The sequence below is a fragment of the Diadema antillarum genome, unplaced genomic scaffold (genome assembly GCF_040938485.1).
Source record: "Diadema antillarum isolate AM-2024a unplaced genomic scaffold, OU_Dant_1.0 seq00001617_RagTag, whole genome shotgun sequence".
NCBI lineage: Eukaryota > Metazoa > Echinodermata > Echinoidea > Diadematoida > Diadematidae > Diadema > Diadema antillarum.
The window spans coordinates 259185-284608 of NW_027272329.1; the positions used below are offsets into that span (position 1 = coordinate 259185).

General features: G+C 38.9%; 1 protein-coding gene across 1 annotated transcript in view; it reads left to right on the forward strand.

The window, feature by feature from the left end:
• LOC139711145 (ATP-dependent translocase ABCB1-like) overlaps positions 1 to 6593 on the forward strand; it is a 35895-nt gene extending 29302 nt beyond the window's left edge. The window contains exons 22-25 of the mRNA XM_071623063.1: positions 297 to 494; positions 3950 to 4153; positions 4846 to 4992; positions 6396 to 6593. Coding sequence (XP_071479164.1) covers positions 297 to 494; positions 3950 to 4153; positions 4846 to 4992; positions 6396 to 6593 — 747 coding nt within the window. The remainder of the gene's footprint in view (positions 1 to 296; positions 495 to 3949; positions 4154 to 4845; positions 4993 to 6395) is intronic.
• Positions 6594 to 25424: the final 18831 nt, after the last annotated feature.

Genomic DNA, 25424 nt, shown 5'->3' on the forward strand with positions numbered 1-25424 from the left:
TCACAGTCATCACCATCGCCATTTGTATCACGATCCTCACCATTATCATCATCATCATCATCATTGTCACCATAATATATCCATCATCATTCCCATCACCATCATCATCATCATCATCACCATAATCATCATTATTTTCATCACCATCATCCCACCATCACCATGTCACCATAGCCATTACCATCATCACCATCACCAACATCATCATTTTACATCATCATCATCATTATCATCATCATCATCATCATCGTCACCATAATCATCAGTTCATATCTTGTACTCTTCCTCCTCTCCAGGAAAAAGTGTCCGGTGAAATCGAATACAAAAACATCAAGTTTGCCTACCCGACCCGACCGGACATAACCGTGCTCAAGGGGCTCTCCTTGACCGTCAAGCCCGGACAGACAGTGGCCCTGGTGGGCGAAAGTGGGTGTGGCAAGAGTACGCTGGTCTCCCTCCTTGAAAGAATGTACGATCCAGAGGACGGATCAGTGGTAAGATGCTATTGATCTTGCTTAAAGGAGAGTGCCCGTATATTAACATTGTTGCAGCTTGTGTGATGTTTGCTATGCTTTTGCGTTTTGAGTTTTTGGTTTTGACTGGCTTTACATGGCTGTTGATGAAGCATTTTAAATGCTTACGAGCAGGCTATACCACGTGACCAACGGTTTTACTCTTCACCTAGGCAATGAGGATAAATGGCCTTGCTAAGGGTCACAACCACTGCAGCTGCCAAAGGACTCGAGCTAGCGATCTCACGATTGAGTGTCCATAGTCTTTACCACTGAGCCCCAACGACTTCATATTTATGGTTTTTTCATATGACCGTCTCCTCTGGTAATAGCGATCCTTAGATCTGCGACGACAATCCTACGAAGCGGTTATCAGACCACCTCCCCCCCCAAAAAAAAAAAAAAAAAAGAAGAGAAAATGTCGTTCTCGGTGCACATGCGCGGGACACACCTTTCCCATTGTCCAATCCGAGAAGAGGCGCGTCACACCGAGTAGCGTCACAAATCTAAACCTCTCTATTGCATGCCTGTTTAAGCAAAGTGAATAATAAGTGTGCAGTTCCTTTATTTCAATGAGCATGTCTCCTATAGTAATGATAATTATTAAAAAAAATGTCTAGCCACGTCATTGTATCCGAAGAAGGAAAACAAAGTTGATAGAAATTTGGCCGTTCTTCATTCCGGTGTTTCTTCGAATATGATGAATAGAGTAACTAAAATACACAATGTTCAAATACGCTTTTAAAATCGGGAAAACCCCTAATTTCGACAATGCCTTGGCCATTTCTCAAAGGCAATAGCTTGTACGAAATGATGATTTGAAAGCATAGGCGCCGGAAGTGGGGGGGCAGGGGGGGCGGCCGCCCCCCCAATCCAAAAAGTGGGGGGGCAAAACGCATTTTTGCCCCCCCAAAAAGCCCCCCCCCAAAAAAAAAAAAAAATTAAAAATAAATAAATAAATAAAAATAAAATAATAATAATAATAAAAATAAATGAATAAACAAAGAAAATAAAATAAATATGTATATATATGAATAAAAGGAAAAAAATATGGCTACAAACGGCAGCTTTTGGACTGTAAAATGTCAAAATTTTCAAGCTCGCTCGCTTCGCTCGCTCGCATCCAGCAGTTGAGCCCGGTGCGCCTCCCCCTTAATTTCTAAAGCGAAAAACATAGCTACGACGGCAGTTGTTGGACTCTAGAATGTCAAAATTTTCAAGCTCGCTCGCATTGAATCGTTATGCCATTCTCCTAATGTTGCTGACAGTAATTGCCAGTAGTTGCGCCCGATGCCCCCACCCCTTAATTTCCAAAGCGAAAGATAAAATATAGCTACAAACGGGAGTTCTGGGACTGTAAAATGTCAAAATTTTCAAGCTCGCTCGCTTCGCTCGCTCGCATTGAATCGTTATGCCACTCTCCTAACGTTGCTGACAGTAATTGCCAGCAGTTGCGCCCGATGCCCCCTTAATTTCCAAAGCGAAAGGTATAGTTACAAACGGGAGTTTTTGGACTGTAAAATGTCAAAATTTTCAAGCTCGCTCGCTTCGCTCGCTCGCATTGAATCGTTATGCCACTCTCCTAACGTTACTGCCAGTAATTGCCAGCAGTTGCGCCCGATGCCCCCCCCCCCCTTAATTTCCAAAGCGAAAGATATAGCTACAAACGGGAGTTTTTGGACTGTAAAATGTCAAAATTCTCAAGCTCGCTCGCTTTGCTCGCTCGCATTGAATCGTTATGCCATTCTCCTAATGTTGCTGCCAGTAATTGCCAGCAGTTGCGCCCGATGCGCAGCCCCATTAATTTCCAAAGTGAAAGATATACTGTAGCTACAAACCCCTTTTTGGGACTGTAGAATGTCAAGATTTTCAAGCTTGCTCGCTTCGCTCGCTCGCATTGAATCGTTATGATATTCTCCTAATGTTGCTGCCAATAATTGCCAGCAGTTGCGCCCGATGCGCTCCCATTTATTTCCAAAACGAAATATAAAGCTACAAAACTCCAGTTTTGGAACTGCAGAATATCAAAATTTTCAAGCTCGCTCGCTTCGCTCGCTCGCATTTTATTGTTTATTCTTTATGCCATTCACCTTATGTTGCTGACAGTATATAATTTGTCGATCGTTTCACACCGTCATTCCATAATCCATGTAAGGAAAACTTACAATGTTCCTCAATGACTGCGTTGTTGAATGTATCACATTCCGTAATGTATTGTAGTCCCATTATAGCTCACGCACACACGCACAAGCATACAGACCGTCAAAATTACTTTATGGTTCCCCCCATGTTTCGACCCACCGTACGCCACTTTATATATATATATATATATATATATATATATATATATATGTAATAGATGTGTGTGCGTGTGCGTGTGTGTGTGTGTGTGTATGTGTATATTGTGTAACATATTATGCATGGTCTAATCTTGAGCCCCCTCCAATGTTTGCCCCCCCAATCCAAAACTGCTTCCGGCGCGCCTGTTTGAAAGACTAACAAATGGAATGAAAAGAAAAGAAATGAAAAAGATAAATCACATAACCGCGGAATCCAAGAGGAAAATTCAGCAATTGTTCTATCATCCATGTTCATATACCAATGTGTCTTTGATATCATCTTGGTCACATAATAAAGGCTACCATTTCAGGATTAATAAAGCCTAAACTATATCGTATAATATGACGAATAGGTAGGCTGAAGTTTCAAAAAATCTAGATCATAAGAAATAAGCAAGTAATTGTATTGGAAATATCACATTCTGCTTTTGTACAACAAAGGCGATATCATTCTTAAAACCGTATAGGCAAATCAGTTGAAATAGCTAGATCATTATCAAGCAACTCCCTCTTGTAATAATTTGTAACAACTATCGATGATTGGTTAGTAGGTATTACATGAATAAAGTTTTGGGTCAATAATTTATGAGCTGCAATCCATTTTCAAGAAAAATGTTGTTAATGTTAATGTTGTTAGAGGATTTCATTCTATTCAAAGTGAGGTATTCCCCTCCTCCCCCACCTGACACAAGAAGAAAATCAATGGGTATTAGTAAAGCTTTATAGCACCTCAATAAAAGTCTTGTGTTCACGGAAAAATGACATTGTCGCCTCTTCTATTAATGATATGATATTGAGTGTTCCTGACAACTTATACACACATACAATTTTTGAAATCTCTGATGTCATGTGTTAATCTTATGAAACTGGAACCGCTCTCTTTGAGTCACTGTATCCTCATATTTTCATTCTATTTTATTGTTGTTCTATTCTATTTCTTTCTTTATGTTATTGAATTCTCTACGAAAATCAACCTGAAGATGCAGTAATATCTACTTAGGAGACAGCGGTATAAAGTGTGTCATTTTTTTTGCTGAATATGATATAGGCATTTAGAGTCAAAGCTGTAAATCATGACTCCATGTTTGGCTATCACAGCTTTTGGACGGAGTCTCGGTGAAAGACATCAATATCCAGTGGCTACGAGCCAACATGGCCATCGTGAGCCAGGAACCAGTCCTCTTCGCTAGCTCCATCAAGGAGAACATCCAGTACGGCGTGGAGGAAGAGATGGACATGGCAAGCGTCGAGCGAGTGGCCAAGATGGCCAACATCCACGACTTCATCTCATCCCTTCCCACGGTAAGAGAATGAATGACGTCATCAATCAACTAACCGCCACTTCAAATCATGAGAGGCGGGCTTTTCCAGATTTGCGATAAAACTTGTGGAGAGATTCTGTTGAGTTTACCAAGAAGATAAAGCCTTCGTGTATCCTATAAACGTTTGATTTAGACACAAGAAATCAGATCAAGTCATTTTATCAACTGATCTACAATTTATCCTACTTTGATGTCATCACTGATTCTTAAGTATTTTGTGTTGGCCGTGATAAAGAAAACAAAAAGCAAGACAAAACCATTGGTATATCTACTAAAACGCTGAATGATCGGTGCTTACTACGTCGATCTTGAACTCTCAGGTGCAAGAAATAAACCACTGAAAATCAAGCTAATCCTAAAAAAAAAAAACAACATCAAAGCATTGAGGGTTTTCACTGCGGAAATCACCATCCTGTCTCGAGTAGATTGCCACCTCTGAGTCGTACTGCATGCCTTACATTTGGGAAAGATTAATTTGGAATGGTCGTATTCTTATTACTTACCCATAACCAGGAAATCAAATTGCCAGAATGTGCCAACTTGAGAAAGACAATGAAACACCTTTGTTTCTGTGTGTGTGTGATAACCACAGCACATGCCATGCTATTATCAGACTTCATTATGCAAACATGGATCGTTCCATTCCATTCCATAAAATAATGATCTTCGCAGGGATACGACACTCTGGTGGGTGAGAAAGGAACCCAGCTGTCCGGGGGTCAGAAGCAGCGAGTGGCCATCGCCAGAGCTCTGGCCAGGAACCCCCGCATCCTCCTCCTAGACGAGGCCACGTCGGCTCTCGACACGGAGAGCGAAAAGGTATAAGTTGTGCAATTTACGGAAGCTTATCAGCGACGCCAATAAGATGAAAAAATTTCTGATGTTCGGAGTTTGCAGTTGGTTCAAAATCGCGCTGCCAGGATTATATTCAAAGTACAGAAGTATGACAGACTGACTCTTTTGTTGAATCAACTGCACATATTGCCTGTTGAGAGAGAGAGAGAAAGAAAACTTAATACATGGACGCAATGACTGTCTACAGGTGTATACATAAATTAACACCTGAATATTATTTTACGGTCCTAACATGCAATGTAATACATGCCACGTTACAGACTGCGCTCTAGTGAAGACACTTCGACTTTAAATAATCCAAGAGTTGCTTCAAAAAGAGCAGAGACTAGCTTTGATTTTTGTGGTCCTAAACTGTTGAATAGTTTGCCAGCATATTCACGAATATTTATATCAACATAACCTTTTAAGAGAATCTTAATGACATACTTATTCTCATCGTAGTGTAACTATATATCTTAGAACTGTATGTAAAGCGCGTAGAGCAGTTTTTCAATTCATTGTGTCCTTAATGAGATCGTATAATGTTTTGTTATATTCAATGCGTATTGTTATTATCATTATTATTATTATCATTATTATCAGTATTATTATTATTATTATTATTATTATTATTATTATTATTATCATTATTATTATTATCATCATCATCATGCATCAACATCATCATCATTTCTCGCTTTTTTGAAGTTATCGGGTTCAAAAAGGCATGGAACACGAGTTCCGAGCTCTCGCCTGCTTGTCTTCTCGGGGACACTTTAATATGAGCTTCAGCAACAATCTAAATAGAAATCCGAGCGAGACGAGAGTTCACATACCGCAGAGGCGGACCTTTTCAATACGTGTGATATTGTTCAGGTGTTCAGACACACAGGTCTGTACTAGTATCATTATTGTTAGCATAAAAGACAACACGCCCCGAGACATTGTTGTCTCGTTGTAAAGGTTCTTTTGTGTTGGTGCACTTCCCAGCGAGTATTTCCCTTCGTCTGGTATGTTTGATAGCTCACCCTATATTTCCCCACTGTAAAAGCCCCGTCTGAGTACCTATATGATATTAGCACATAGGTCCCCCCCCCAAAAAAAAAAAAGAAAAAGAAAAAAAAAGTCTTACCATTGATTTCGTTCTAATTGTACAAAGCGATGTTGAAACCAATATTTGGACATATACGAACTGAATTCTCTTACAGTTGTACATTGAACCAAACTACGAGAATTAAGAAATAAATTTGAAGACATACAGCACAATGCTGCACGTCCACGCTTAGTGGCAATGCAAAGGGGCGGGAGGTCATAATCATAACTTCCAATAAGGAGTGTGCATTTATGTGACGAAATTGAATTCCTCTTATCCTTCTGTCGTCGCCCAGATCGTCCAAGAAGCTCTCGACAACGCCATGAAAGATCGAACCTCCATCGTCATCGCCCACCGTCTCTCCACCGTCAAGAACGCAGACGTCATTGCCGTCATCAGGGACGGCGTTGTCGTGGAGAGTGGAAGTCACGAGGAACTGCTAAAGGCCAAAGGTCACTACTTCACTCTGACCGGAGGGCTGCTGACTGAGTGACGTCATACTTCAGCAGCTATGAACGCAGATATTTTATGAACCCATTAGGCTAGGTTCTAGGTTTACGTGCATAGAATGTCGGTTATGGTGGCGCGTGCCACCAAACTAGAGCCCAAATCTAATATTGCAACAGTTGAAAATGAAATGGGACTCGGATGACACCATTAATAGTCCAATATATGCAATCTACATAAGGAGTGCACCTTGTGTTGCAAAATTCATTTAACATCGTCTAGATTTTGTGCATGGGATATGCGCAAAGCGTGTCCTAAAGCAACAGTGATTACAACCAAGTTTCGAACATCAGAAGGGACGGAAATAGAGTGTAATTGAATTCAAATGATAGGAACAAAATACTGGTGTAATTGAAATATTATATTGAATGGAATAGAATAGGATAGAATTGAATTAAACTGAATTAAATGGAAAAAGTATAGAATTGAATTGGACTGAATTGAAGAGAGAAATCAATAAATTATCTCGCACATTTGCCGACATCTTAGGTTGCTATCAAATTAAAGCAACAAATGATTTAATCGTAAGAAATCAAGTAGCCACATTATGAAATGATGTATTACTCAAAAATTATATCAGAGCAGATGTGCAATTTGTAAGCGTAGAGATTACTGCAAACGAGTCCAGGATACTGAGATATTTCACTTAAGCAAGTACATATTTTATCAGGCAAATTCGTACATATGAGTACTTAAGCCAAATAACTCAACTCCAAGCAATTTGGATCGAACTCGATTATCAAATGACAGTCAAATTAAAACGATAGAGGGCTAAAAAGGCTATCAATTTGAAGACATGAAAGTGCAATTTCTCGATTTTTTCAAGTGGTCAATCAAAACTACTAGTAATTAGGGGGTTCAATTAAAAAGAAATGCGTACAAAATGTCATTCAAATTTACCCTGGCTTCCCCGTTCGCGTGCGTCCAAACATACAAAATGGTTAAGAAGAAAATGTGTATAATATTTAAATATACATTGTACCAAATTCTGCAGTTTCATCAGCAAGCTGCGGTCAGTGGTTCAACCACTCCCAGACATACCCGCCCCAAAGCCTATATAGCACGCCAAGTAATTGACAAATGAATAGGCTCTTGATGGAAATGAAAATAAAAGAAAGATATAAAACAAGATGTAAACATTTCTGTGCATTCTCCACCCTTTGGATACAAAGTAGACAAATGTGAATCATACATAACAATATAAATCATTCATTACTGACACTTGTAACTTTACAATAATGACGTAATGATTATCTGATCAGCCAGCATGAGATTGTTGCAATTGATGTGAATATATAGGTAATTACTATTTGAATATGAAAATGACTGATCACTGAAAATGTCCCTCTTAAAAACAGCAGATTGAGAACAGAAACGAAATCGGGGTCTTAAAAAGAAAGATGTCTGTCTCTAAGGCAATGTTGCATGAAATTTATTGCTGGAAATACGAAGTTGTGTTCTTGTGCATGAAACTACTAAATTTGTTATTTTGACGCTACTTGCCCTAAACTCGACTGGTGCGAAATTGAATGGAGACAATTTTGTACCTCAAGAAAGATTGAATCTGTTTCTTATGATAGTGATGTCGTGTGCACAAAATTAAAAGTTATTAACCCCTTGAAGACTACTCGCTAGAAGTCTCGGACAGGTACCAAAGGTGCCTATGGAAAACATGTGACAAAGCCAACCCAACTAGTCCTCGACGGGTTAACAGCGAATTTGAACGAAGGGAAAATAGGAGTGAAGAGAATCGCTCGAACATGAATGCTTGTGTACGCATGCTCAGTAGCCTTACAGTCTGAACTGGATTTTCGACCCACAAGTTTTCCAAAACAGAGCGTACGTTCTGTCGTTGAAGCAAGTCAGGTGTGCTGTGTTACATTGCGAGTGAGTGTCAAGAAGAACAGTGATAGGTATACATAGATAAATATCCATGAGTATCATGAATATGAATATCTAAACAAAATGGAAACAGGCCCTACGTTTAACAGTTGAATCCAGGCCAGTGCTTGAATGAAGTAGTGAATTCTTTGCTTTCGTTAGTCAGACTTTCTTTTAGCTGCAGTATATCATGTAATAATATCTATCTACTATATATATATATATATATATATATATATATATATATATATATATATATATCATTTATTCATCTTTCCATCTGTAATAGTGATTACGTACCATTTGGTGATGGAAGTACATGTATATAATCAAATTTTTGACAATAATTGTCTTTGATCTCTAGTTTTACAAGGACAACAAAATACGATGAATATGTATTTTTGATGATTTAATTTTTTAATATCAAGCTTGTTTGATAAGTTTAAAGCGAATAGAAATAAAAAGAATTTCTTATGATTACAACCGTCACCATGTTTATGTGAAGTCTTGTTTGATAATGCTAAACGCTGGCCCGTTGATGTAAATCTGATGATAGCATGTTTGTGCAATGAATGTGCATGTGTCTTTGACACGAAATTCCAAACCAGTTTAAAGTTAGTTTCAAAAAGAGGTAAAATATGACAAACGCAGCAGTGAAAATTTGATCCAAGTTGGAGTAAGGATAAGGGAGTCTTGGAATTTCAATCGTTCACTTTTATTTTTATTTTGCACAACAGTCCTTTTACAGTTGATATGACTATGTAAATTAGTGAGTTATGATGTCACCTCACAATTTTCCATTGATCGTGTACTGAAAAAGGGCGAAAATTATTATCATTCTTTTTTTTTGAGGGGGGGGGGTGGGGGTTAAAGAATAATACATTTGTTGCACATTTAAAGTATTGATTCATTCAACTCGGCTGCGCCTCGTTGAATGGATCGTTTCATCTTTCACCTCATGAAATTGCACTCATAAGCATTCATTATTTGTATAAAACCTAGATAAATCCCTGTCAGTTAATTGATTGGTTTTATTGATCATTCGTCCCATTTAACAATTACGTCATCATTCGTGCAATTGTGGCTCTTAATACCGTGCATATACGATTTGCTCCATTGCACGCACGCCGAGAGCCCGGCACACTACAACACGCTTGCGTTTGCAGTGTGTACAGTATACTATCCTGTGAGCACTCTCTCGATCTCAGATCCCGCACATTCTTTTTTTTCTTCTACATTCATGAAACATCAAATGACAAGGATCTTTTGTAGGTGTTATATCAAACAAATAATATATTTTTTTAAATATTCTTGCAATGGATAGAATATTGTGATTTTTCTTCTAGTGAAAGTTGACATAATTTATGTTCATTCAACCCGGCTGTGCCTCGTTGAATGGATCATTTCATCTCTCAACTCCTGAAATATTCTCTCCATGGCACTCATAAACGTTAATTATTTGTATATCATTACAGATTTCTGATTGTTTCGAATACTTTTTTTTGAGTTTCATGGACTTAAGAATCAGCAAATAGACATTCTGATGATCTAATACATGTACTCTATAAACACACATCACTAGAAACGATTCCACAGGCTTTTTTTTTTTCACTAAATAATAGAAACCACCAGGACAAACAGAAAGCGTTTGAACATACTACATTAGATCATAAAGATCATTAGAAACCATCACTTACCATAGAACAAATTCTTCATTATAACCTAATGAAGAAATAGGGCCTATATAGAAAACAACAGGACCTATGATAACTGGGAGTGCATACATGTACAGTCAATAAGAAACTGATTTCTATCATTGTGCAGAATTTTACTACACAACGAATTTTAGCCAAGACAGTGACTGCAACATATTTTGTTTCCTTCCTGAAAAAAAGTGGAGCAAAATGTTGCACCCAACAAATTTATCAGATAATGCTGCCAGTCTGGAATTTTTCGAATTACACGATTACACGATTACACTTCCATATAAATTGAAAGACATAATTTTAATACCAATTCGACGACAATGTTGTTTAGTCCATAGTGACATACGGGGAATGAAATAAAAATAACAATAAAACAACATGTATCGACAGGTTTGATCATGCATTTAGCTTAAATCCTTCATTGTGTCTGTGTCTGTGTATGGTGTGTTCTACGTCGTTTCCATTACTGAGCAGTCCAATCGCTTATTCTTATTCATTCCATAAAATTTGTACATTTTTATCATGTTTTCTGAATTCCTCTAGGTTTGTAACGGCTCATTGCAGATATCTACCTGTCAATCATGTAATGGTTTTCTAATGGTCAGTTATGGTCAAATAGGCTGTACAGCTGTATCTCTAATGGTTTTTTTTAATGGTCCAACAGACAGTATCTCTAATGGTTTCTAATGGTTCAATAGGCTGTATCTCTAATGGTTTTCTAATAGGCTGTACCAAATTATCTTTAATGATGCAGGCCTATCGTTAATGATTATCTAACGTTCCAATAGGCTGTCTCTCTGTAAAGATTTTCGAATGTTCCAACGGACTATTGACCAATTCTGTGACGCGCTATGTGTATTTTTGGCATGGGCGCAGCCATAGTGGGTGTATCAGCCGACCCCCCCCCCCCCCCCTCCGCACTCCCCGCCCCTCTCCCTACATTAGCACGCGCGCAGAATGAAAAACTGCTTTAGCCAATAGGCGTCTCGTACTGAGTGCGCGACTGCTTGCTAGTGCGCGAACCTTTGTTACAAGTGCGTGATAAACATGTTGCCCGCGGGTGGGGGAGAGCAGGGGGGGGGGGGGGGGGGGGTCGGCTGATACACCCACTATGGCTGCGCCCTGTGCCGTAAAATGTCTGCTGCCCGCAACGAACCCGAATCGGTCAATATCTCTAATGGTTTTCCAATGGTCCAACAGGCTGTGTCTCTTAAAGCAGAATACTAAAGGAAACGCATATTTTGTTGGATTATTCCCCCATTTCAAGCTTAGAGCATGTTAAACACAGCGGCCTTTAATTCATTCATTCAGAAAATTGCGTTTTGGAGAACGGCTGCTTAGAAAAAATTGTTTCCTGAATCAGGCTCAATTGGAAGATCCGTGGTTATTTTGGGGGCGTGTTCATGACGTCATGGGTTGAAGGGCAAACCCGAAAGTATCACACAAGCCTAAGCTTACCTATGTATGCTCTCGATGAGAGCGAGATGTCGAGGCTCGTACCCCGAAATCCCAAGACAATTGTTTTCTGTGAAAGTCTCCTGTGAAATCACACATTTCTTCGTTTAAATAGAGTCTGTTACGTGTTATTTCGGCCACGAATACAGAAGTTGTCAGGCCTATAGTGCCTGTAGTGGTGCTTCGTAGTCGATCAGTCACATACATGCGCCCACCACCGGCCGCGTAGGCCTATGTCGCAGTGAAGTAGTCTCCGTGTATCAAAGAGCGGAGAAGTCTGGGCTTCGTACCTCTTTGGTACAAACAATGTACTATATCCGCATTTTCTCGGTAGTACTACAGCTGTGTACGCCATATGCATGTATTTAGCGAGTCTATTTTTTCGCGAATGGGGACTTGCCAATAATTTCGCGAGTGCTTAAATTCGTGGTTGTGGAGTACTGGGAGTACACTACGGAAGGGGGAAATATATACGGAAAGAGAGTTAATATTTTCTCGTGTTTTTAATTCGCAAAAGCACCAGGGTCGCGAAAAAAAAAACAAAAAACTTCGCGAAACATTCGGCGTACGTGGATCGCTAATACTAGATACCACGCAATGCGCGGGCATCGGCTAAGTCGAAGTCTTGACTAGGCCGGCCGGCCTATCTGGTGATGAAATAAACGATACAGAGCACTGCGATTTTCATCGATAGTGATAAAACTTTCATGGACTCGATGAAGTAATGAATGGATCGTGCAGTGAATTTGTGAGGGTACCTAGCTGGATAGAATGCTGATGAGCTGTGAACGGGAGTACGGAGTGAGTGTGATGTGATAAGATAATATCATGATAATACGTAGCCCGACCAGACGCTACCTATAGAGCTAGCGACTAGGCTGTGTTCAGTTAAGCCTACTGCTGCTCTGAAGTACGAGTTCTGGTCAGCACTATAAAAGCTCGATTCATTTTCAGTTCAGAATAAAAACAACTCTTACCAATCTAAATTTTGAAGCCTATCTTGCATTGGTCCTGCGTCACCAACATTGTCCCCTGGCCTGCCGTGTGGCAAGGGCTCGTATTGCCAATCTCCACTAAGTCCGTCCGCTTCAACCGGACCGCCCTGGGCCTTCCCCACTTGCTCGCCCGCAGCGTCTCCCTCCTGCGCCCCGCCGTCATCAACATCTATCTCTCCAACTTCATCAGGGTCATCATCACTAGTTTCTCATCGCTATCATCACTCGTGTGTACTCTATCACTCAATTCATCACCGCTTCCACATTCAAATTCCACCAAGAAATCATCCTGATCATCACTGGCCTTAACGTACGATGTCGCGCATTATCGAAAAACAAACTTTCAAAACTTATGCAAATACTATCTACAACAAGTTGTATAATACAATGCACGCATTATATGGCGCGGGGGCCTGCGGCGCTCGAGACCTTGCGCGATTCCCTTCAACCCATGACGTCATCGGCAAAGCCTCGAAATTTACGCTGTGACCTAGATTTCAGGGGGTGACAGGTGTAAATCTTCAATATCCTCTAACTCCACTTCAAAAAGGCCATTTTAAACGATGTAAACGACAAATTGTTCTATGTGTTCCACTCTTTGACTTCATATATAACTTTATTTCTTCAGTATTCCCCTTTAAGATTTTCTAATGGTCCAATAGGCTGTATCTCTAAAGGTTTCCAAGTGGTCCAATAGGCTGCATCTATAATGGTTTCTAGGGGTCCAATGGGCTGTGCATATCTTTGCTGGTTTTCCAATGGTCCAATAAGCGATATCCCTCAAGGTTTTTTAATTTGCCAAAGAAGCTGTATCTCTATAAGGTTTCTAATGGTCCAATAGGCTTTACATGATTGTCTTTCCTTAATTTCTAATAGCCCTAGAGGCTGTATATATTTCACTGGTTTTCTAATGGTCGCATAGGCTGCTTCTCTATACTGGTTTTTCTAATGGTCCGATAGGATGTATCTATGCAGATTTTCGTTTATTCCAATCGGCTGTGTCACTAATGGATTCTAATGGAGTGATAGGTTTACAATCCTTTATATGATTTCTAATGGTCTAATCGACTGCATACCTTAAGTTTTTCTATTGATCAAAAAGGTCGTATCTCTAAACGTTTTCTTATAGTTAAATATGCTGTTATATCTTTACTGATTTTCTAATAGTCACGTTTGTATATATCTTACTGGTTTTCTAATGGTCAATACGCTGTATCTCTAATTGTTTATGTATGTTCCAATAGGATGTCTCACTAAAGGTGTAGCTGAATCTCCAAATGTTTACGTATGATTATTTCAATAGCATGGATAGGCTGTATCTCTAATGGTTTCTAATGGTGCAATATGCTGTACATATCTTTACTCGTTTCTGAATGGTCCAATAGGCTGTATTTCTAAAGCTTTTCTTTAAGCCCCGGTATGCTGTCAGCTGGCTGTATTTCGAATCTATGGTTGCTAATCGTTCAATAGGCTCTACATATCTTTACTGGATATCTAATAATCCAACAGGCTGTACAATTATATTACTCGTTTTCTAATGGTGGAGTATATAGGCTGTATCTCTAATGGTTTTCTGATGTTCCCATGTGCTTAATCTCTAACAACCGTCTAATGGTTTTCTAACGGTGTAATAGGCTGTATATCTACAGCTTCCTAATGGTCCAATAGGCTGTTGTCCAGTAGGGTGTACCTTTAAATGTTTTCTAATGGTCCAAAAGGCTGTAAGGTTTTCTTATGGTCTAATAGACTGTATCTCTTATGGTTTTCTAATGATCCAATAGGATGTACAATAGGCTGTATTTGTCGTGGTTTTCATATTATGTTCCAATGGGTTAGGCCTATATATCTAAAGGTTTCAAATGGTCAAATAGGCTGTTATTATGCACTTCTTACGTGGCTTTATGGTCCAATAGGTTGTATCTCTAATCATTTCCAACTTTCCAAGAGGCTGTATCTCTCGGCTTGTGCCGAAAGGGTGAGTTGGGTGGTGGCGCGTCGCGTTAATGGGAACACCACCCTTCGTCCAAAGCCCCCCCCCCCCCCCCCCCCCCGGTTTTGCCGAAAGGGTGCGTTCGGAGCGTTGGGTCGCGTCGCGTTGACTGGAACCCCACCCTTCGTCCAAAGCCCCCCCCCCCCCCCCCCGGTTTTGCCGAAAGGGTGCGTTGGTACTTTTTCTCATGTAATATTAAAAGACGAGTTTCGAATTTATATTTAACCTTCAAACAACCATTTTAAAGGGTGTGTACAGTTCTGGTCGAGGCGAGAATGTAGCTTTTTACGTTTTGCGAGATATTCAGAAACCGCTCTATGAGATGTCAAAAAGCATGCAATTCTAAGGGGTATCAAAAGTTTATTTGATGAAAATCGGTTTTGAAATGGCTGAGATATCCAAAAACAAGGTGAAACAAAGAGATCCTAATAAAGTTGGGGCATGTCGCCTTTTATTATTAGCACTTTTTGGGATATCTCAGCCATTTGAAAACCAATTTTCATCAAATAAACGTTGAATCCTTCTTAAAATTACATGCTCTTTCATATTTCATAAAAGGTTTCTCATTATCTCACTTAAGAATGTTCAAAACATGAATCCCCACCTGAACCGGTACTGTACAGTCCCTGTAAAGAGGCTATCGTCCGGATCGGTTTACACTCTATTACCACTTGGTCTACAGCCAGTTGGTCTAATAAACTGTTAAATATCAGTTAGTCTAATAACCAGTTGGTCTAGTCATCATTTCGTCCGATTACTATTTGGTCTAATTGTTATTTGGTTTAATTACTATTTCGTTTACAGTCAATTCGTCTAATAATAGTCATTTGGTCTATTTTTGGTCTAACACCAATTTACATCATCAAATACCGATTGGGTCTATTATGAGTTGGTCTAATTCCATTTCGTCTAATCATCAAATGTTCTAAAATAAAACCAAATCTGTCCAATATAAATTTGGTGTACACATCATTAATTTTGGTCCATTGCCCAGTTGGTCTAGCCTCTGTCTATTATCATTTAGTCTACACCCATTTAGTCTAATAACCATTGATCTTATTGTCATTTGGTCTGATAGCCAGCCTCCTGGTCTAATCAGGTACCATTTGGTCCAATCATCGTTTCGTCTATATGACCAACTGGGCTATTTTTTTTTTTTTTTTGGGGGGGGGGGGGGCTTTTTCTACGACTACGGACTACCCTCTGACCCTGCATTGAGGGAGAAAACAGATGTTCATACACATGAAATAAGATTAGGGTAAAGTTTAGGGTCCCTCGTCCCTCCCCCATGGTGCCAGGCCAGCACCCCCAGCAGCAGGACTATATATAGATAAGCCACTGATTATCCACATGATCCATGCCCTGTAATGTAAAACATAAACGGATATTAGACCAAATGGATACTTAGTATTGGACCAAATGAACATTGGACGAACTAGATATTAGATCCGGACGATAGCCTCTTTGAAATGGTTGTTTGAAGGTTAAATATAAAATCAAAACTCGTCTTTTAATAGTACATGAGAAAAAGTACCCAACGCACCCTTTCGGCAAAACCGGGGGGGGGGGGGGGGGGGGGCTTTGGACGAAGGGTGGGGTTCCAGTCAACGCGACGCGACCCAACGCTCCCAACGCACCCTTTCGGGAAAACTGGGGGGGGGGGGGGCTTTGGACGAAGGGTGGTGTTCCCATTAACGCGACGCGCCACCACCCAACCCACCCTTCCGGCACAAGCCGTATCTCTCATGGTTTTCTATTTGTTCGTTATAATTCTAATTGTCAAATTTTATATGGGTTTTTGACCCGGGAGGTCAGCTAACGGTGTGACTTAACGACTGAAAAAAGATTCATCACTATCTTCGAAGCAGATGTCGTTTGTACATATAGGTAATTTTGCTTTGAATAATGCAGGGAAAGAGTGAAGAAAAAAAGAAATAAAATACAAAAGGCACAGAAAGAGAGAGAGAGAGAGAGAGAGAGAGAGAGAGAGAGAGAGAGAGAGGAACGAGAACAAGAACGAGAAACAAACTTGATTTATATCCATTGTACATAAAAAGGAATTTAAGGAATGTGTAATCTTCACACAACGCACACACTTTACAGTGTCACATGGGGTAAACACACGTCAGCTCAAACGTGTACTCACACATTCTGTATAGTACCGCATTCTAACTAGAATTGTAAGCCTTGAACGAAGTGTATTGATATACATCGATGTATTTTTTTCTTTCAATTTCTTTCATTTTGTTGTTGTTGTTGTTGTTGCTCAGTTTTTATTCACAATAATTGACTTCCGCGTCCCAGAAACTCGAACTTGCACGTATTTATAACCCCAGTTCATCCCTCTTTGGTCGCACTCTTCGCGAACTCGTGGTCGACGAAACGAACATGAACTCAGAAGCAACGAAACATTCCAAACGGCCAAAGGATGAAGTGCCGTCGACTGTCGAGGGCCAATGCTGCCAGGAAGAGTCTGGTGAAAATGTGAGTACAAATCAATCAAACGTATTGAATTTATTCTAACTAGAGCATGGGTTGCGCCCAGATTACCGAGTTATTGCGGAGAGAAAGCAATGCGATGGAGCTGCACGGTGTAGATGCACTTACCCTGGGCGCTGTTCGTTATTCCGAAGGTTCGCTATTCCGAAGGTTCGTTATTCCGAAGATTTGTTAATCCGAAAATGAAATTCGGAATAACGAATCTTCGCACTGAAGAGCCTTCGGAATAATGAACCTTCGGAATAACGAGCTGTAACCTTTTTACCCTAAACTCCAGTAATCGGCGCGAATAGCCTCTTGAATTTTCCGCTTGTCAGTTATCACGAAGAATATATGGCATAATTATCAGTTGACAAATGGATCTTATACTTAAGGTGTATTAAAGGTAAGTTTTATGAACTCTTTCTTCAATTGCAAGAGAGCTGTCTCGTGTTTGTTTAAGTGTTTATATGTGTGTATACTACTTCTGTCTTACTTTACTTTTTTGCCTTGTTTGCCTTTGCCTTGTTTTATCAGTTTGTAACTAGATTTTTTTCTTTCTATGAGGGGAGTGCAAACTGCAAGCTCCACTTTTTAGCAATCCCCATCATTTCCAACAGTTTTCTTTGTCAGTATTTGTCTTGAAATTAAAAAAAATTATATTACGATCCATACTTTGTTTTTCGTTGCATTGCTGTGTTATCACATGTATTCAGCATTATTGTCTGTGTTAAAAAGAAACAAGATGAAATGAAATGAAAATGAAATTAAATTAATCTAGACAGAATGTAGACCACCTAAAAACAGAAAGAAAAATAAGGAAAAACCGGCTGGTATTTTTGATAGAAGAAAGGCGAACAAATGTCGGTTGATGAAAGCGTTACAGACTTTCGGTGGTTGAGTACTCTGACTGAAATACGGCGTTACTATCATCTAGTGGTATTACAAACTGCGTGTTCACATGACCCCTACGTTTGCACCATCTCAATTTCAGCTGAATATCATTTCAAGACTGTTCCCTAACTCTATTCAGTTATTATCATGTGCCGGACGCAGTGATTATCTAATTCATAGCATTGCAAATTCAAATTCACACTCTGTACTATCATAATTATGTAATTGGTATTTACAGCTGAATCTTCTGATCTAACGCAGATTTTTTTTTCTTCTGCATGCGTTTGACTGCATTTAACATCAAATTGTAATTTTTGAATTATTGAAGATCACATCGTATCACTATTTCGTCTGGAAAAGTAATGATCAAGAATAAAACTATTGTTTTTTTTTCCAGAAGCCCAAATCCACTGATTGAGAATTGTTTATATTGAATTCATTTGAAATTCCAATAGAAAACACAAAGAAACAACACTTTTCCCTGCCCGTTTTGCCTATGTAGCGTTATTTGCGAACAATCACAATTTAATACAAGAAATAATCTAACGGTCTGATCCAACAATCCGACACACACGAGACATACGGCCCACTAGCTCGATATCGAAAAAAGATCCATGAGTCGTGCATTGTATATGAGTCTGACAGAAGGTAAACAAAACAAAGGTATACTGCGTATACAGTAAGACCAGTTATATAATGTCAGGCTGGTGGGCCATTTTTGCGTAGTGTCAGTCTCGTGGGCCTTATTTGCGTAGTGTCGAGCTTATGGACTGTACGACTCGTGGCCTGCATACTAGGTGTGCACCCTGCTTAACAACGTCTCGGCGTATTATTGCTTGTGAAGAGTATTAAAGTTAAGCTACCACCAAGATTGATATTGAGGGTTGGCAAAGTTCCTTGCATGAGTGCCCACCTCGCGAACAGGTGCCACAAACATTTGCCTTGACACTGGGAATGAAACAGCAAATGAAATAAATGCTTTATCACAGTTTGTGTTGACTTATTCACGTTTTGGCTCTATCACATTAATGGTCAAGAGCACCTCGATGCCCGAGAGAAGTCACCTCTTTGTCCAGTATGAGGAGGGAAACCCCAGAGTGTATGCAGATTTTGGGGCCACACTTCTGACCGACGACCAATCCCATCGGTTGGTGGATGTGGACCCCTCGGGAGTAGCACATCAGATTGGACTGCGGTGAGTTGCCTTTTGAAAGTGAGATTTACATCTACATTATATAAGACTCTATAGTTGATTTAAAAATATCGTATTCTACCATGTTAATCGTCTTTGCTTTTCATGTATATGATATCACAGTGCAACTTCCTATATTACTGATGTGCATTCTTTTTTAAAATGAATGTTGAGAAGGTAGCTACAATGTATATGCCCAGAGGTAATGTGAAAAGGGTTTGAAACTACGAAGGATATGAATATGGCATTCGGATCAAGAAACTCATGTTTACTTCTAATGGCTTAAAACATGAAACAAAAAAAACCCCCAAACAAACAATCAAACAAACAAACAAACAAACAATCCCATAACAATCGTGAAAGGCTGTCGTAATGTTCAAAATACTATATACTACAAGTATTTCATTATAATGATGGCCATAATGCCCCCCCCCCCCCCCCATGGGGAAGAGGAAGTTACATATATATATATGAATATATAGATAGGTATATATATATATGAATATATAGATAGGTCCCTATATATATATATATATATATATATATATCTTGGAGCGGAATTTTATAGTTTTGGTTATTGTTGTAGTTCTTATAATGCTATTCTGGTATCTCCCCCATACACTTTGGATCTTGTGATTCCCAGTGTTGCAAGTGATGTCCTTGGTATATGCATTATTTTTTTATACATGAAAATGGAAAAAACAATATTGCAGGGAAATAGTTGAATAATCTTTGCACCTCAGTTATGTTTGTGTCATACTTTTGTGAACACAAAGTGGAAATGAATTCATATGAAATCAAATCAAGGAAAAACGCAGTATCTACATGACATGTCTGATGCAAATAAGCATAACATTGCGGGGGATGTATGATAGCAATGGTAGTGAATATGAATATGGATGCTATTTGCCACTATTAGCCATCTCCTTGCCACCAGCTGTGGGTTGAGCGAACTCTAGATATTTATACTCATTATCATGCATTCCTTGCGCTTCAGAGACTGTGAAATGTATTTGAAAAAGGAACTAAATTTCTTCTTGTTTCATTCATACTCTTATAAGGTACAACGATGAAATCTTCTTCTTCAATGGCGTGAACGTGCAAGACGTAATCCATGGCTCTCTGGTATACGCCATTAGAGAGGCTGGACCAAGATTGCTATTTGTTAGTATATTCTTCCTTTTTTCTTTCTTTCTTTCTTTCTTTTTTTCTTTCTTTTTTTGAAAAGGGGTGTTAATTGTCATTTTCAATGAAATAATCGTCTGAACTGAATAGTCTTACATGCTGCTATATTCTGTAAATTGCCCAGTGCAAAATGAAGCTGATAAAAAATATTTTTGAAAAATGACGATTTAAAGGCATTATTTACCATTTGTAGATGAAACAAAATCCCACTTTTAGTGCTTCAAATAGTTCTTAAATGTGAGTTCGGGATAAAAACAACCAATGTGAAAATGTGAATCAGTATAATCAATTTTAATTATTGTTAAATATACCAAATGTGAACAATAGTTATGATTAAACTGTTTCTAGACTAAACCATGTACAGTTATGGTTAATGGAGGAAAATAATGATATCTCTGTATATTTAGCCTTGATTGGGAAATCTTTATATGTATATAGGATGCTTTATGATACACCTGACCTACCCATACACTGCCATATGTACAAAATGATATAACTCGAATATTTTTTAAAAACACTCCTCCCATTGGTAAACAGTATCTTTAGATAATGCTTTAACGGAATCATATAAAGAAGCAGTAATTGGTCGAATGTATAAACATACTAAAAGCTCTCCTGCAGAGCAATGCTAGAATAAGCAGAATCCGCAGTTATTTCTGTCGGATAATGATAGATACGTTGATGATGAGAGTAAAATTTCCAAAACTTCTGCGCTCTTCAGTGTCATATCTACTTGAGCAACACTGAACAGTTGTGTATTTAGGAAAGTTCGCAAATTTTCAGATTGATATTCTGAATGTAAATGAGTGTAATAGAGTGTCCTCACCATTTATATAATTATCATTGTCGTTTTATTTCTAAATGCTACAATTTTCAACAAATTAGCATATTATACCGTTATATAGCTCTGGTAAATTCCTAAATTGCTATTTCGATCCGTATACCTTTTCCTCTCTTTCAGTGGCTAACAGTTATTAAGTCTCACATTTTTCCATTAATCTTGTCGTTGGTTCGCTTTATATATCACTAGGTATGTAACAAGTGTCTACTTCCCTTCAACTGTTTTTTTTTTACATCCCGTATGCTTTTCCGAATATCATCTTTGCTATATCTTGATGCAGCTGTCATGATAGTGATCAGGGAGCTAATAAGGAAGCTAGACTAATGTCATGAATGTTTTTTTCCCCCACCAGCGTATGAAGTTTAAACCATAGTGTCTGTTGTGACAAAAGAGCCTGAATGGAATGGTATCCGTGGTAACGAGAGGGAGCTTGAAGGGAACAAACAATGTTATGGAATGCTGGCCGCATTCCTTTTTGTATAGACTCATTCTTTACCTCGTTCTCCCTCTAGCATTTCGAGTGATTTATTAATACGTATATCTATTGAAAGAGATTACGAGCCGTCTCCAGGGCAGTTCTTGAAAGAGGTTATCATACCCAATTGTGCTGAGGCACTATAAATCAAAAAGAGAAAAAAAAAAACCCGCCAAAGCTTCATCACAAGCTTGGGCTGAATAGGTAGCACGATATATTCTCCGCTTACCCTCCACTGACATTATACTCCGCCGGCATTTACTCTGAAAATTGCGTCAAAAAACAAAACAAAAAACATTTCTAAGCGACATTTGCTTAGTCGACAGCTATTCTGAAGATATCATTTTCCTCAGCAGACAATTGCCCCGCCAACATTATTGCTCCAAAGATTTGAAATTCGCTCCGCCGGCAAGTGCTCGGCTTAGGGTTAGGGTCAGGTCAATCAAGCCTGAATTAAAGATGATTAGTATAAGAGTGTTCGCTTTTCATGAATTCTGTGTGAAACTATGAAATATAGTTTGGCGAAATGTATAATATCATTAAGAAATTATTTTCCACGAGTGGTGTTTCTGTTTTGAGTCAACCATTTGTAAGATATAAAATGGGTGTACGGTCGAGTTATTAATCATAGATTTATTCAAATGTTTCACTGGTTAGTGTCCGAAAATACTAGCCTCTGATTATTCTTTTATTATTTCTTTTTTATTTCTCAGCTTTAATTCCGCGTGTGCATCATCACTGTAGTGTGTAAATGGCCTAATGAGGTATAGAGGGGGATGGTGAGGGAGAAGGTATATACTCCCTCCCTCTCGACGGAGGTTTTGCATTTTTAAAATTGAAATAAAGCGATCTGAAGAACATTTACTCAATTACCGTGGAAAATATTGTAATTCCCCAAAGTGTCTAAGTCTAAAGAGGGGACCAGGCAATAGAAGGGCGGCAAGATACCACTCCCATTTCCGAGGGAGATTTTTAATTTGAAAACTAAAACTCAACGAATGGTGAACACTTTAATTGGAATATCTGGAAATTTGTCAGTCAGAGATGTGTAGCAAGTCTGCAGAAGGAGACCTAGTCTAGCGGGCGACGTATTTTTAGCCTAAATCAGTGATTGGCAGTCAATAGAGGGCGCGACGATGTGGAAGTCAAGTTGACTAAAAATCCGTCTAGTAAGAAACCTCCGAATAGAGGCGTGGAACCGGGTGTGGCAAGACAATTGTCAGTCGTCAACTCTCGAAGTTTTATTGGCTGAGCATCGGATGTCAATCAAAACACGTCGCAGAGCCCGAAGAAATGCTAGTCTACTCTCCTAGGTATACTACAGATAATCTTTCAATAAAAATACAGTTTGCCTGTCTCTTTCAGCTTACTACAGTATTTTTTCACTCTTCTCCATTCTCTATGAGGTGTATTACATCTTACCTTACTTCAAATAGAAAAGAATGATGGTAATCAGTGCAACTGACTTCAGTTGTAAATCTATGAGGGTTTTGCACGTGGAAACTACGCCCAAATTACTGCCGAATGCAAATCTTCAATTATTGGAGTAAAGTCTACTTGATATTTACTTTAATTGTACGTTTCGGAAATGTATTTGATATCATCACTCCCCTTTATTATTTTTAACCTTGAGTTACCATATATTTTTGTATTAAACTTTGTATGATATTTGCTTAACATCAATAAAGCTGCCGTCAAGACATCAACCCCTATATCGTAGCACCGTAGACTTTAAACAGGCATTTTCTGTCGTGTTCACGCGTGATCACACTGTCACGGAAGAACTCGTCCGCGGTAACATGGGCGTCCAAGGGGAAAACAAAAAGGACCTGCGACACAAAAAGATTCCTGCAAAGCCAATAGCACAGGTGAAATATGGTGCATTCTTTGCAATCACGAAATTACGAGATGCCATCTATGTGGTCCTGGCAACAAATAAGGAGAAACCTATTCAATCTGATTCACATTTCTTTACAAATGCAAATGAGAACATCTTTCTTACCATTCCGAATGCATGCCAATGCAGAAAATTAAGCTAACCAATGTGGCTGATGCATATATACACACACACGCAAAGGAGGAAAAAAAAGCACGACCTACTTACGAAACTGAAGCATAACACGCACGATATGTGAACATGGCCAACGCTCATGCGTGTCCTTCAAATCCAAAGCATTTGTAATTTGGAGAAAACTTTTATACATAACGATTTATCGTATCATTTTAAGCATATTGTTGGCTGAATCAATTTTGTCACTGTTGCCTCTCATTTTCGTCACTCTTGATGTACAACTGTCTCATGTATTCAAAGGACAAGTTCACCTTCATAGACATGTGGGTTAAGTGAATGCAGCAATATTAGCAGAACACATTAGTGATAATTTGAGGAAAATCGGACAACCCGTTCAAAAGTTATGAATTTTTGAAGTTTCTGCTTAGTCATGGCTGGATGACAAGAATATTATGGCTTGTGATGTCACATGTGTACAGCAATATAAAAAAGTATAAAGAAAATCAAACATATTTCCACTTTTCTCACATAACAAAAGAACAATCGACTTCTCTATTTCAGAGGCGAGGGGGATAATGTTACTTGTGTAACATACGTCAGTAACAAGTCCAGGAAATATGCACTTTATTCAAGAAGCGAAGTTTTTTGAAATTCTCTTATCATTTTCGTCATAATTATGGTTCTATGCATATGACATCATAGTCTTCTCATGTAGCAGTGATTGTGCAGATACTTTACAAATTCATAACTTTTAAACGGATTGTCAAGCTTTCCTCAAATTTTCACTGATGTGTTCTACTAATGTTGTTGCATTCACTTAACCCTCGTGTCTGTGAAGGTGAACTTGTCCTTTGAATACATGAGACAGTTGTACATGTAGGGTGACGAAAATGACTGGCAACAGTGACAAAATTGCAGTGTTTATCAATGAATCAATGAGGTTGGGTAATACATAAAATCGTTGTATCATTTTGCTGAGAGGTGCCTGGTTTCCAATGCGCTATATCAAGACGTTTTCTCCAAGAGACATGTGCTGTGGATTAGAGGCTATACTACATGATGAGGTGCAAGTAAAGCGTGACGAAAATAAGCAGCAGAGGTAACAAAATCGACTGAGGCAACAATATGCTTAAATAATATTATACATATAAATGCATTCACTCAATCCACATGTCTAGTAAGGTGAACTTGTCCTTGAAGAACTCGAATGCAAAGCATATATCTCTGCGACAAAAACGTTTTGAAATAGTTCATTGAGAAGCATGTATGTCTAAACAAATTGGTGTAACGATTTGATGTAATATTCTAGCATATTGTTGGTTTAATCCATTTCGTCACCGCTGTTGCCCTTTTTCGTCACCCTTTATTCACTTCGTCATCATGTATTTGAGCCTATAATCTAGAACACTTGTCTCTTGGAGAAAACATATTGATGTAGAGCATTTGGAAGCCTCCAACTCTCAGCAAAGTGGTATTACGAGTTGATGCATTACCTTAGCACATCGGGGCTTGATTAGATTTCGTCACCGTTACTGCCTTTTTTCGTCATCTTGTGTGGTTCTGGATGTAGTACGGTGCAGGCCCTTGAGGTATAAGGCACCGGGTGCGAGAGGGCACGTTGGGAGCGTTGGTAGTCAAAGTGAAGAAGACTTTGCTCAATCTTTGCTTTGAAAACCTCCTTAATATACTGTTAACGACTTCAGCTGGAAGTTAA